The sequence below is a fragment of the Monodon monoceros genome, unplaced genomic scaffold (assembly GCF_005190385.1).
Source record: "Monodon monoceros isolate NGI ecotype Baffin Bay Population unplaced genomic scaffold, NGI_Narwhal_1 Super_Scaffold_22, whole genome shotgun sequence".
NCBI lineage: Eukaryota > Metazoa > Chordata > Mammalia > Artiodactyla > Monodontidae > Monodon > Monodon monoceros.
In genome coordinates this window covers 58,727,341-58,741,963 of record NW_021703779.1, presented here as the reverse complement: position 1 = coordinate 58,741,963, position 14,623 = coordinate 58,727,341, and the positions used below count along the sequence as shown (strand labels likewise).

At 46.2% G+C, this 14,623-nt stretch overlaps 2 protein-coding genes across 2 annotated transcripts in view; one reads left to right on the top strand and one right to left on the bottom strand.

Annotated features, from left to right (window-relative positions):
• Positions 1-5,658, bottom strand: part of ARR3 (arrestin 3) — a 13,106-nt gene extending 7,448 nt beyond the window's left edge. The window contains exons 1-5 of the mRNA XM_029240604.1: positions 5,627-5,658; positions 4,638-4,675; positions 3,922-3,952; positions 3,711-3,771; positions 3,469-3,513 (exon numbers count right to left, since the gene is read on the bottom strand). Of these exons, the coding sequence (XP_029096437.1) occupies positions 3,469-3,513; positions 3,711-3,771; positions 3,922-3,952; positions 4,638-4,654 (154 nt within the window). The 5' untranslated portion in view covers positions 4,655-4,675; positions 5,627-5,658. The remainder of the gene's footprint in view (positions 1-3,468; positions 3,514-3,710; positions 3,772-3,921; positions 3,953-4,637; positions 4,676-5,626) is intronic.
• A 6,994-nt stretch (positions 5,659-12,652) lies between these two features.
• Positions 12,653-13,731, top strand: P2RY4 (pyrimidinergic receptor P2Y4). Its single transcript, XM_029240191.1, is given in 2 exon segments — positions 12,653-13,457; positions 13,460-13,731. Coding segments are annotated over 2 exon segments (1,077 nt in total).
• The last annotated feature ends 892 nt before the right edge of the window (positions 13,732-14,623 follow it).

The following is a 14,623-nucleotide window of genomic DNA, read 5'->3' as shown; positions in this document are numbered from 1 at the left end:
AAGGAGGGAGGAAGGAGTATGGGATTAGGGAAGGATACACAGGAGACTTCAGTTTGATTCTGTAATTCTTTTTAAAGCAAGGTGGTGAGTACAGGGTATTCATTACATAATTCTCTAGGGTCAGAATACTTGGGCTTGAATATGACTTGCATAAGTCCCTCGAGTTGTCTGAGCCTCAGTTATTTCACCTGTCAATAATAGGACTGCACTGAGAGCTCTACATATGTTATTTGGACCTCACAATAATCCTCTGAAGTATTATTACCTCCACTTTACAGGTAGAGAAAATGAGCTCAGAGCAGCTAAGTGGCAGCCCAGGATTTCAACTCAGGCCTGACTCCAAAGCCCAGTCTCATACGTGCCCAACTTAACTCATAGGATGGTTGTAAGGAGTTGATGTATGAGAAATCCCTTTGGAAATTTAAATTAGATGTGGATGATGATGGTGATGATCATGGGAATATTAGAAAAGTGGAACAGTTATAAATGAACTTATACATTGCAGCTAGTACCTCAGATTAGGGGCAAATAGAAAGTCACTTGAGTGCACTAGTGGTGTGGGATGGGGTACAGAAAGATAGCTGTCCAAGGACAGTGACAGAGACTGAGAGAAGGAAAGATTTAGAACAGGGGTGGGGAATCTTACTTTTAATCAGGAGCCCTGACCCAAAGAAAAGAAAACTACCAAGAGCCACACACTAGTAGAAAGCAAGTCATTTTTGTGTTTTTAAGAGATCAAAATATCAAACAGCCAGATTATCTGCTTTTAAAATTACGAGCAAGCAAAGAAAATGAATCTATATTCAAAAGATACAACAAAGACTGAAAGTAATGATAATGGTAGTGTTTATAATGACTGGGGCAATGGGCAACTTCATACCCTGCAGGAGGGAGAGTTAATTGGTACAACCATTTTAAAGGGCAATTTGGCAATAGAAACCTTCAAAAATGTGTGACTGCCCTTTGGTCATTCATTCCTTTTCTAGGCATTTAGTCTAAAGAAATAATTGGACAAGTATGAAAAGAAATACATACAAGCATGTACTTTATGGGGTTGTTTATCATAGCAAAAAATGTCCAACGATTGAAGTTGGCTAAATATATTATGGTACACCCATACAATATACTACTAGGCAACTTAAAACTTTATAGATTTTTACATATTGCATAGGTAAAAAAGATTAGAAAATGTTATTTATAATATAGCATTTTTAATAAAAATATAGATATTTTTGCTCAGAAAATATGAAGTGAAATATTAGTGATTATCTCTGGGTGAGAGGATTACAGTCTTTTTCTCCTTAATCTGCACTTTCTAATATTTCTACAATGAAGACAAACTTAACAATTTTCAAAAGATACAACAAATTAAATTCACCTTGGTTCCCAATTATGCCAATAAAAGTGGGAAAGGGAGAGAGAAAGAAAAGGAAAAGGAAAGAGGGGAAAAAGGAAAGGAAAAAACAGAGAAGATGAGAAAAAGAGGAAAAGAGGTGGCTGGAAGGAAGCAATGGAAGGGAGGAAATGAAAGAGATGAGAAATAAGACAGAAAAAGATCAGGTGAGACCAGGCAGAAGGGTATCTAATAGCCCCTGAGGTAAAGGTGTTAATCAGATGAATTGTTCTGTCACATCCCGCTGTGGCATGTGGGGAGGGCATCACCCCACCCCCAAGACCTTATTGGCTCTCTGGCAGCTTAGAATCATCCTTTTTTTAGTGTGTTAGGAAATAGCTTGTTTTTATTTTTTTTTAATTCAACATCTATTTTAAAGTGATTAATTTATATTTGTGTTTATTATATAAACAATACATATTAATTGTGTGGCAATCAGAAAACACAAAGAGAATCAAAGCCCTGCCATCATACATCATATTCCAGAGATAACTGCTGTTAATTTCTGTTGCATTTGCTTCCCAACTTTGTTTCTATAATTAAACATAAGGCCACCTTAGCTATTGACTTCTCTCTCATTGCCTTTTTTAAATGAAACATTTTATTTTGAGATCATCACATGCAGTTGTAAGAAATAATACAGAGAGATCCCACATCAATTTTTGTTAAACCGCACTTCATTCGCACAACAACATATATTGCCCTACAAACAGCCTTTTTCATTCAGGGTGTAGCGTAAGCATATTTCACATCAACAAATGCACCTCAAAAGGAAAAAAAAGCATATTTGAAAATATGATGCAAATAAGATTATCTTCATAAAAGTAACAAAACATATAGAGTAGCTAAGGAATAAACTTAAATATATACAACTTAAATGAATAATAATATAAAACTACTAAGGGACATGAAGAAGATTAGAATTAAAGGAAAAAAACACATCTTATTCCTGGATTGACATGCATTTTTTCAACTAAAGATTTCTTTCTGTAGGTTATTCTGAAGACTTTGTAGGACTGTGAAAAAATGATTTAGGTTTTAGAACTACAGAGTAATTGAGAGTCTTAAATAAGTTGGTTAATTTACTGGCCATACCCCAAAGTTCCTCTGCTATTTAAAACTGGGTGGACTGCTTATCTGCACTGTTTAATCTGAGCGACTGAGTCTGGTTTATTCCACAGTATCTAAAGGTTACATCTGAACTAGTATTCATCAATTTATTCTGAGCCTTTTTCAAATCAAACCCAATTTTCAGTCTAATTGGATCAGAGTAAGAATTAAAAAAAAAAGTGGCAAAACAATATTTCAGTGTAATCTGGATATATAATACTGTGGCCAGAGCAATGTTGCTTGCTGTTACTTGCTGTAGTTATTGTTTTGTTTGTTTCTTTGTTTGGGATTTTTTTAATGGAAAAAAATGGGTTTCCCTACACAAAGGAGATATGAAAAGACATATGCAATTAAAGGAAAAAGCAAATGCAAAGTGGCAGGCTGAAGGTCACATCCAGCCTATGGAAAAATAAAGATTTTTGATTTATCCAGGGCTTTAAAAATCTTTTAATTAGTTGCCAAAATTTGAAAATCAGGAAATTTGCATTAAAATATGAATTTCTGGTGTACTGGATCTTTCCATGGGCAGCCTAAGCAGAGGCACCACCAACAGTAATGGAGAAAATCAGAAATTTTAGAAAAAGACTTAATTTCAGCACACATGTAAATTTTGTGTGATCTTGAAAAACAAAATTTCATTTATGTTTAGAAATATATCTATTTTGAATATCATTTGGGGAAGGGGCACTAGAATCTTTTCAGACCTTGGGCCTCTCAAGGTTGTATTCTGAGCTTCATTTCCAGTTCCTCTTTAACAATTGGAAAATCTGGCCACACTGGGCTGAAATTCTCAGTGGTTAGCCTCCACCAGACAAGACATTCACAGTTCCCACTACTTTTATATTTTCTTATACCCCTCTGGTCCACTCGTCCACTCCACTCATTCAGGTTACTTGTCTGGCATGTGTGACATTTTAGGTTGGGGTCCGTGGCACATACACAGACCAACAAGGATTTTTACTTACTCTTTCGACCTTTTAAGTAATCAGGGTCAACCAGGACTACACCATCTGTGGAGAGGGGGAGAGATGGCCCTCTGGTCAGGAAAGGTCCTCAGACTATGAAACAGAAGTTGACCCCTGAATGGTTCCTCCCATTTTTCTCTTTAATTGGCCTCCTCTTCTGCATGGTCCTTTCTTGGCTTTCTTTTACTCCCTCACCCCCATTCCCTTCTCCCCAGGCTCTTTCCCTTTTTGGACTCACTGACCAATGAGTTCCACCATGTCCACATGGTCCACGAAGTCCCGTTTCCCCAGGTAGATGGAGAGCTGTTGTGGAACAACCTCCCATGTTATTCTCATAATCATCTTTGAAAAGATTCCCCTGAAGCCCCCAACCCAAACCCCTGAGACCTTGAAGGACGTACCCACCTATCCCTTTTGCCCTCTTATTTGCCCAGCTGGGCCAGGTTCTCTCACCTTGCCATTGGAGCTGGTCTTCTTAAACACCCTATGAGGAGAAAATCAGAGGATAGGGAGGGGGATTGGAAGAGAAGGGAAGGGGAGAAGAAGAGAAAGGGAAGTGGGGGAGAAAAGGAAATATTTCTAGGATTATAAGAAGAGGCCCAGGGACTTCTCTGGAGATCCAGTGGTAAAGAATCTGCCTTACAATGCAGGGGACGCAGGTTCGATCCCTGGTGAGGGAACTAAGATCCCACATGCCTTGGGGCAACTAAGCCTGTGTGCCACAACTACTGAGCTCTCGGGCCTCAACAAGAGAGCCCGAGTGCCACAAGCTACAGAGCCCACGCGCTCTGGACCCCGTGCACCACAACTACAGAGCCCATGTGCCCTGGAGCTTGCACTCCACAACTGGAGAAGAGAAAACCCACACGCCACAACTAGAGAGAAGTCCGCGCGCCGCAACCAAGATTCCGCGTGCCGCAACTAAGACCCAACGCAGCCAAAAATAAATAAATAATAAATAAATCTTACTGGTGGGATTGGGGAGGAGCTGGAAAAGAAAAAAAGAAGAGGCCCAGGGAGAGCGAAATGACACAAAGGTGGAGGCAGTTGGGATAGAGTCCAAGACACAAGTTGGAGAGAGGTTGCAAACCCCTTCACCCCAAAGGCAAGTACTTGGGTTTGGGTAAGTGACAAGTCACAGATTCAGAGAATTAGGAGTTCTTACTTACCTGGATATGTTGGCCATGGCGTTGATGTTGAGCCTTTTCTGGCAAGAGGGAAAGAAGGGGGAAGGCTCAATCATTTGGTCCCTATTCTCCTTACCTGGCTCTGGTATACCATCCAGACACACCTAGTGGGATGAAACCTTTTCTTCTTAGATAGACACCTCACCACCATCCACGCTTCCTATTCTCCCTCGTGCCAAGGTTACTTATTCAGCCGTAATCTCAACTATCCTGGACATTGGAAAAAACCTTCCCTAGTTTTTATGAATTGTTGACTAACCATACTGTCTTTTCTCCAGAAAGAGAGAGGTATTTTGAAATAGCTGGGGCACTCTTGAGAGCCTTTTGAGAGGAGAAATTTGTCTGGAGAAAGGCCTCCATCCAGGAAAGTATAAGGAGAATTGGACTGGATGAGTCTGAACATCACCTGGCACACGGTAGGCACCAAGACATGTTTGTTAGATACACGAATGAATGAATGAATGAATGAACAAAACCAAGACTCTGGCTTTGCTCCTGCAATGGATTCTGAGCCTGAGTTCACTTCACGGTGGCCTTAACACTCAGCTAAGAAAGGAGAAAGGTGAGGGAGAGAAAAGGTTGGTACCCTAATGCTCGTGGTTGTTGGTGGCAGAAACCTGTATGGGGGTTGAAAGCCTTCCTTGAACCTATTCATGGCTCTCATCACCCTCCCCAGATTTTCCCACCCTTATCTCCATCCATGTCCCCAGGTGCTAAGCCTTGGAGTAGGGATACTTAGAGAGAGGAAGATGTCTCTCTAATGCTTTTCTTTGATGTGTATTAGATCTGGCTTGAGGGGTGAGCTTAGGGGAGCTTCCAGAGGTCTCTCCCAGGGTCTCTCAGCCTGAGTGCCTGTCAGCTGTGTCAGGAAAGGTGCCCTTCAAGTGCTTCTTGATATATTGATGGGGGTGCTAAGGGCAGGGGATATGGGGCCTAGTATGGGCTGGAAATAGAGGACTTTGGACTCTTACCTGGGGAGGAAGATGAAGCTCACATCCGTCTCCAGCTCTGGTCACTATGCTCGCCTCCCCAGCCTCTTATACCCAAGGTCCTCTGAGTTTTTAGATTGGTGGGGGTCAGGGGAGAAGAATAGGGTTCTGGGGGGGCATGAAATACTGCTTTATAAATAGCTCAGGTGCCAAGAGTTTGGAAAGCAGATTAGTGGCTAAAAGATTAGTGGCTAAAAGATTAGCAGGCTCTTGCTGCTGGGACAGGGCCGGAGTCAGGGGTTGAATCTGATGGTGTTAAAGTCAGGGGAGCTTGAGAAAGGGAACTACAGGGTTTTGGCCTTGTGAGGCCTTGAACCTGAGGACCGGGATCAAAGGGGACTCTGGGACATTAAAAGAAAAGCAATGTGAGAGATAGAAATAGGAGGGCTCAAAGCATAGGCCTTTGTGATTCTGAAAGGAGAGCCTTGTGTCACATTCCAGTCTTTCTATATCTCTTGATCAACTATTACAGGCCACACAAAAGCCAAGGGTATGGGAAAGAGCACCCCTTCCCCAGCCCCCCACTCCTTAGGACTTGGGACTCTTGAAGTGATGTTTAGAGACCCGATTATCCCAGCTTATGTGCACAGCAGGAGTCAATCTCCCATACATGCGGGTCGGGTAGGGCAGGGGAGGCTGAGTGTGTTGAGCTGTGTGCACATGTCTGTGAGCCTTGAACTTCTTTTCTTGTTGGAGAGGAAGGTAACAAAGGATTCTTGGCCCAGGGGCAGGTTCTCTGGGCAGGATGTTGCCTGTGGATGGAAAAAGCAATTGACATCTATATCACCCCCACCTGAAGTAAACCTTTCCTGCCCCCCAGCCCTTGACTCTCTCCAATCCCTAAAACTAAGTCCATGCTATAGGCTCTAAGCAGCTTCCCTCGCCTCATATGACCACTCATGGAATTAGAGATATTTCTGTCCTGCAGCTGCCAGGACTCCCCACAATGGTAGCAACAAAAGTAATCTTCCTTTCTTGGATGTCCTTCCCATAGGGCCCAGGCCCAGGCTTCATGAACATGGGCGATGTAGAGACAGGATATCCAAGCTCTGGGGATACAGGACCCTACACCACCTCACCTCACCACAGTGCCGGCTGCGCTTTAGTATCTATCCATAGATGCAGCCCTCAACCCTCCACGACAGCATGTCCATTCCTCAGAGGGTGACTATGTCCGTGGCTCAGGGGGCTGGGCCTTCCCTATCTCCCACCCCCCACTGTGGGCACTGGAGAGCTAGCTGTCCTATAATCTCTTTGCCCAAATAAACGAGTTAGCCTTTGCCATTCCTTGTTAGTATGCACCCCAGGGCCTTGTCTTTTAGTCATTGTAACTCTCTCCTTCTCAGGGATTTTCAGCTACAGCTAGGAGCCCAGACTCTGCGGAGAAGGGTGGTGTCTATGGAGAAGGTGAAAAGTCAGAATGAATGTACTTTTGGACTAGCCTTCAACCCATTTTTGTCTTCAGACCCACACTTGAAGCTTAGCCCCTCTTTCAACTCAGGTCCATGGTACTCTCAACAGGAAGTAGATCCCGTAGGCCTTTAATTCATTATTACGATTGAACTTAAATCATTCTCTCTTTTCCTGGAGTATGTGCATTTCTTGCCGGAGGTATAATTTAGCAAAAGTAAAATGCACAAATTTTAATTGCACAGCTTGATGAATTTTTACCTACTGTGGAAGGCTGAATAATGCGTCCCCAAGGATATCAGGTCCTAATCCCTGGAACCAATAAATGTTACCTTATATGGCAAAACAGGACTTTGCAGATGTGATTAAATTTAGGATCCTGAGAGGGGAAGACTATTTTGGATCATCCGGGCGGGCCCTAAATGTAATCACTAGTCTGTTTATAAGAGGGAAGCAGAGGGATATAGAGGGAGATTTAACTGCAGAGACAGAAGGCAATATGAGGACTGCAGCCAGATGCTATGTCTGGGCTTTGAAGATGGAGGAATGCAGCTCTAGAAACTGGAAAAGGCAAGGACACAGATTCTTCCCTATAGTCCCTCATGGTTGCCGGGTGGCTGTCACAGTTCAGGCATAGCCCTGCTCATACCTTGATTTTGGCCCAGTGAACCTGATCTTGGACTTCTGACCTCCAGAGCTGTAAGAGAATAAATGGTGTTTTAAGGCACCAAGTCTGTGGTAAGTTTTTACAGCAGCAATAAGAAACTACTACAGCTATGTATACATACATGTAACCACCACCCAGATCAAGATATAGAACATTTCTAGCTCCCCAGAACATTCCCTTGTGTCCCTTTCCAGTTAGTAGTCTCCCAAAGAGAGACACCATAGTTTTATTTTGATCAAGAGTATTTGCATTTTATGAGGAGGCAAGAGTAAGAAGGCAAAGGAGTGCATCTCTAAAGGTGAAGTGTCTGGCCCCTGTGATAGACTGATGGGAGAGGTATCTTCAGGTCCTTACCCACCCTCATTTCTGCACACCCCAGTGATATTCCCAGACAGTCCTTCCAGTTTGGAAGTGATGACCGGATAGCTGAGTGAGGAAGGGCTGGTTATTCCATAAGGGATCCTAGCAGACAGGATTGTTTATCAACTCCATAGGCATCTCTCCCTTCCTTCTTGTGGGCAGAATCCCCACTTTTTTACGTACCCCACCCTCCTCCACCTGGCTCTCTGCTCCTCTCAGCCAGTCATGGTCATTTCATCCTTTTTGCCGGTGGTTGGTTTAGTTATAGGCATGATGAAACTCAGGCCGCTGAGACATGGGGGGAAGCATGCTAGGGAGATTCTGGGAAAGGTTTCCTGAGTGATAAAAATAAACACACAGGAAGAGAGGCCTTCCTCTCCTTTTGTCAGTGGTATTTCCACGTTTGGATGCAATGCCTAAAATGCAACAGCCACCTTGTGACCATGAGAGTTGCTGAGCAGCAGGCTGAGGGGTGCTGATCAGAAAGATGGAAAGAATCAGGATTTTTTGAATGACATCGTTGAACTGTTGAATTAATCAACTCTAAAGCTCCCTGCTCCTGGACTTAGAGGCTAGATAATACATTTCCTTATTTTAAAGTCAACTGAGTTGGCATTTTCTGTTATTGCAGCTGACAGCATACCAGCAGAGTTAAGTGGGATCTGCACAACGGTACTGGCTCAGTGCGGGAGGATGGAGAGGAGGCAGACAAATCAAATGGTAGAGGCAGAGACTTCCCGTGCTGTCCTAGGTACCGGACACAGTGGTACTGGTCTCTAGTCTAAAGTTGTTAATAGCCTTGTTGGAGATAAAGAACAGACATTTAGAAAGACTAAAAGGGAACGCTATAGAAAAGACACCTGGACAACACTAACTTGGGTACAATTATATGGGACCAGTCACTTTCCCATGATTTTATTAGTAAATTTGGATTGTCAAGGATTTCAGGTTACTGCTCCTTTCCATCAAGCCTGTGAGGATTGTCTTATTCCACTCCACACTGCACCTTACTTTCAGCAGGCGACCTCGTCTTTTCACTTCATAAAGAAAACCTAGGCAATTGAAGAGAAATTTTGATTGGAGGGAGATTTGTATGCTGGAATCTCATTGGTCATTATAATTACTCATAACTTGTAAGTTAAATCATGAGAGTGGATGGAGAGAGAGAGGGAGAGAAGGAGAGAGAAAGAAACAGTGGAGGAATGGAGAAGGAGGAGAGGAGAGAAGAGATCTGGAGGTAAGTGTTGCGGAAGGGTCACATTTGGAGGAAAGAGGACAAAAAGGAGCCAGGGAAGGGGTCAGAAGGAACATCCAGAGGAATAGGAGAATCAGAGTAAAGTCACAGAAATGAAAGTGAGGAAGAGTTTCACAGGAGAGAGGGGTCTGGTCTGCAGCCTTTCAGAAGGCATGCATTCCTTTTGGCCCAGGTGACGTCAGCGGAAGCTAGCTTCTGATTGGGGAATGTTGGGAGAGGTCTTTTCCTGAAGTAGCCACTGGGCGGCAGTGGTGGCAGCGTTGGCAGCTGCAGCTGCGTCCAGGGACTGGCAGAAACCTGGCAGAGCTAAACCAGCTTGAAGCAGTAGGAGCAGGAAGCTGGCTCCTCCTGGGGCTTCTCTAGTTTAGTGGACACTGGAATGTCCCCTTGGGTGTATGCCAAGCTTCAGATCACACTTGTCCTCCTCTGAAGAGGCCAGCTTCACCCCTGGGAGCAAAGTAAATAATACAAAGTACTTTACAGATTAGCAGCATTTTACGGTTTACAAAGTGTTTTCACATCTATTAACCAATTCAGTATTCAGAAAACCCTAAAAGGTTGGTGTTATTGACCCCATTTCACTCATGAGGAAATTCAGTCATAAAGAGGTATCCAGGGTGACACAACTAATACGTGGAAGAACAAGGGTTTGAATTCAGGTCTGTCTGGCTCCAAACACCTGAGGCTTTTGTGCAAAATCACAGTGATCAGCTGTCCAGGATTCAGGCTATGAGTGCTTTCTCCACGCCTACCTTCTATCCACCACACCCTCACTGGGCAAGGATCTCCAGGTTTCCCCCATCTAGGTTTCTGGTTCTTCCAAGAGATCTAGATTCCAGATTCTAGAGCCTCCCCTACAGCCCTGCCTCCTCCCCTCACTCCCGGGATCCAGCTGGGCAATATTCTCAGGATCTGAAGATCACTTCAGAGTCCCCATTGTTTCCCAGCTCCCTTCAGAGTGGATTCTACTGCAGCCTACTGCTGCTCCCCCTCCCCAAGAGCACTACCCACCTTACCCTCAGAGTCCTCCAGGCCCAGAGCTTGCTTCCTGTGCCTAAGACTTCCATAATCACGGAGACTTAGTTAGCCCCAGGAGCCTTAGGCCCAGAGCTCCTGACAATTCCACGTTCCCTAGCACTAGGCTCTCAAACATCTAGGCTTGGTGTCCGTACTGTCTTGGCTGTATTCAGACCAGGGTCTCCTGGGGTGATAGAGAGAGATGAAGGCTGGTATGTAGGAGGGGGTGGAGTCTGTAAGGGAAGCATGTGGGCTAGCATCCTTGGGGAGGAGTGAATCACCTCCCCACCACCTCCTCTTACATGGGTAATAGGCATCTTGAAATTGGCAGGTGGAAAAATGAGCTCCTCATGTTTCCCCACACCTACTCCTCTCACAGCCTTCCCCGTCTTTGTCAATGGTGTAAGTCCATTCTTCCAGTTGCTCAGGCCAGAAATCTTGGAGTCATTCGTGACTCCTCTCTTTCTCTTATACCCCTTATCAGTAAATATTGTTGTCTCTACTTTCAAAAGCTAGCCAGAATCTGCCACTTCTCACCACCTTCACCGGCCTGGTCCAAGCCGCCATCATCTCTACTGGCAATGGCCTCTGATCTGATCTTCCTCCTGTGTCCCTAGCCCTGTAGTCTATTCTCAACATAGAGCTAGCCAGGGATCTTTCTAAAATGTGAATCAGGCCCTGATACTTGTCTCTTCTAAACTCTCAATGGCTTCCCAATCACTGAAAGTAAAAGCTAAGATGTCCTCACAATGGCTTCCAAGGACCTTCATGATCTGGTTTGTGCCAAACTCTCTGACCCCTTCTCTATGTTTCCTCTTCCTCACAACCATCTGGTCCTTATTCAAAAGTCACCCTAATATTTAAAACAGAAACCCTCTCTATTCCCTTTCCCTCCTTTACTTTTTTCCATAACAATGATCATGATCTATATATTTTACTTGTTAATTTTATTATCTTTTCCCTCCCACTGGTATGTAAGCTCCATTAGAGTAGGAGGTTTTGCCTCTTTTGTTTACTGTTAGTGAACTACCAGTGCCTAGAACTGGTCCAAGCACGTAATAGGCTCTCAGAACATGTTTGCTTATCCTTTCCTAGATTATGGCCGGTGGCTTAGAGAGGCTACTAAGCATAGCAATTATGGATTGCTAAAGCCTGGTTCAAAGGCTGGCCTTCCTGGGTTTGAAATCTTGACTCTACCACTAATTAGCAAAACACTTCAACTTTCTGTGCCTTCGTTTTCTAATCAGTGAGATAGGGACAATCATGATACCCACATCACAGAGAGCCTGTGGGGCCATTAATAAGAACAAAGCACTTAGAACAGTGCCTTGCATGTAGTAAGTGCTATATACAGATTTCTTATAATTATATGCACATGGAGTTAAGATTTATATCAGTAGTTTAGATTTCCTAAAATCTTTCGATGTGTTATCCATGCTAACATTCATTTTCCATGTTTCTGCTCATACAGGTTTCTATGATCTTCCTGCAGTTTTAGTTATCTCCAGTGGCCTGGCTCTTCATCTGTCAACTTGGACGTTTCCTTGTGTACTCTCTCCTACAGTCATTTAGGAGCCGTTAAATAGTCATCTCACTGGGCCCCAGTTTCCCAATCGGTGCACTGAGTGGGTGGGTCTAGATAATCTTGATGGGCCTTTCTAGCTCTAACAGGTACAGGTCCCACGCCCAACCCCGCCCCCTTGGATATGCCCTCTGGCTGCCAAGGGGAAGGGTGACAGAGTCAGCTGGGCTCAGCTTCAAGGGGAGCAGGTAGGAGACGTGCCAAGTTTCTTGGGTAAGGGTGGTGATGGGGTTCCTGGGCTGGTCCAGGCTGGGGGAAGGTATCAGAGATCACTGTAGTTCAGAGACACTGGGACCAGGGGAGAGAAGTTACTGTATGGAGAGATGCCCTCTTCACAGGGACACAGCTCTTGTGATAAGTTGGGAGACAATTTGGGTCTGGGTATCTTCCTACATTGGATAGTCCTGGTAGGCCTTGACCCCCTTTAGCTAACCAAGCTCTGAAGGACAGAGTCAGCTTCAGAAGAACGACCCAAACCCACTGACTGCCCTCCTGAGCCCTGGCACTGCCTGCTGCCTACTATTCCCCAGGCTGGACCGAGGGAGCTCTGGCAGGAGCCAGGCTGACCCGGGTTACTCCCAGATGCATCCTCTCAACTCCCCCTTGAGCTTCAACCATTGCCCTCCCCATTCTCTGCATTTTTGCCCCAGGTCAGGGCTGGGGGGCCAGGGAAATCTGGTCACCCTCACTTCTGCCCTCTCCACCCCTACGGGGACCATGACCAGTACGGAGTCCTCACTGTTCACAGCCTTAGGCCCCCACTCAGATCCTGACGACAGTGAGTTGGAGCTGGACTGCCGGTTTAATGAGGAGTTCAAGTTTATCCTGCTGCCCGTGAGCTATGCAGTTGTCTTTGTGCTGGGCCTAGGCCTCAATGCCCTGACCGTCTGGCTCTTCCTCTTTTGCCTCCGACCGTGGGACGCGACAGCCACCTACATGTTCCACTTAGCTTTGTCAGATACTTTGTACGTCCTGTCGCTGCCCACCCTCGTCTACTATTATGTAGCCCGCAACCATTGGCCCTCTGGCACTGGGCTCTGCAAGTGCATCCGCTTTCTCTTCTATTGGAACCTCTACTGCAGCGTCCTTTTCCTCACCTGCATCAGCGCACGCCGCTACCTGGGCATCTGCCACCCGCTGCGGGCGCTGCGCTGGGGCTGCCCGCGCCTTGCTGGCCTTCTCTGCCTGGCAGTTTGGTTGGTCGTAGCTGGCTGCCTCGTGCCCAGCTTGTCCTTTGTCACCACCAGCCCTAAGGGGGACGTCATCTTGTGCCACGACACCACCCGGCCTGAGGAGTTTGACCACTAGGTGCACTTCAGTTCGGCAGTCATGGGGCTGCTCTTTGACGTGCCCTGCCTGGTCACTCTTGTCTGCTATGGGCTCATGGCCCAGCGCCTGTATCGGCCCTTGCCAGGGGCTGCCCAGTCATCTTCCCGTCTGTGCTCGCTGCGCACCACCGCTGTGGTATTGACTGTCTTTGCTGTCTGCTTCGTGCCTTTCCACATCACCCGCACCGTTTATTACATGCAAGGCTGTTGGAAGCTGACTGCTGGGTGCTGAACATCACCAACATGGTCTATAAAGAGACTCGGCCTCTGGCCAGTGCCAATAGCTGCCTGGATCCTGTGCTCTATTTGCTCACTGGGGACAAGTATTGACGTCAGCTCCGGCAGCTCTGCAGGGGTGGCAGGCCCCGGCTCCCCACAGCTGCCTCCTCTCTGGCGCTGGTGTCCCTGCCTGAGGACAGCAGCTGCAGGCGGACGGCCACCCCCCAGGATGGCGGCTTGGGCAGATAGATTGTAACGGAAGCCGGGAAGTGAAGGAAAGGGGGTGAGTGCAGGGCAGAGGGGAGGGAACCTTATAGTGACACCTGATCTGGCTGCTTTCTCCTCTTTTCTGAGCTCTGGAGAGAGGCCCTCACCCTGAGATTTAGGAGGAGCCAGAGAAATCACGTGTGACCCCATCTCTCCTAAATCCTTCAGTTGCCCTCTCCTTTTTAGCCAAAGACACTAGCAGCCACTCTTCGTCCTCGACTTCTTTCTCTTTGTTTCTGTCCCCTTCCTGTGGCCACTGGTCCTGTTTCTTGGTCCTACAAGGCTGCTGGAAATCTTCCCCAGCCCTCCTTCTCCTGCCCTCTCCCCCCATATCCTTGTATAGCATGCATTCCTTCAGCCAGACCAGAGCATTTAACTGGAGGGGTGAAGAAGCTGGGGTGACAGCTTGGCCTGTCTCATCTGACATCTGACAATCATCAGTATTGGCCTGACTCATCTGACAGCGATAGCCAGAATCAGGAAGTGGGGGCACCAGCATATCACAAATGTCTGGGAAGTGACATATGTAGTGCCCACACCCACTCCCTGGTTTCCCCTGGAAGACAGGATAGTCTTGTCTACTGAGGCGCTGAACTAGTGCACCGTCCCAGAAAGCCTGCCTGCCAGGGTCCCCATGTGCAGCTAGAGGCATGGCCCTGTTGAATGGTGGGTAGCCATGAGGTAGAGAGGGAGCCCTGAGTCTTCCCATGGGGTGGGGACCTTGAGGAGCCTCAGGGGGCAGGACCCAAGCTGATAATGGCCTTTGGAACAGGAATGGGACTGGCCCTTCTTTATGAGGTTTGCTGAGAACATATTTGACAGCTCTCCTGTACTTAATGAAAGGCAGAGTGATGGCTCAGAACGCAAGGGAGGA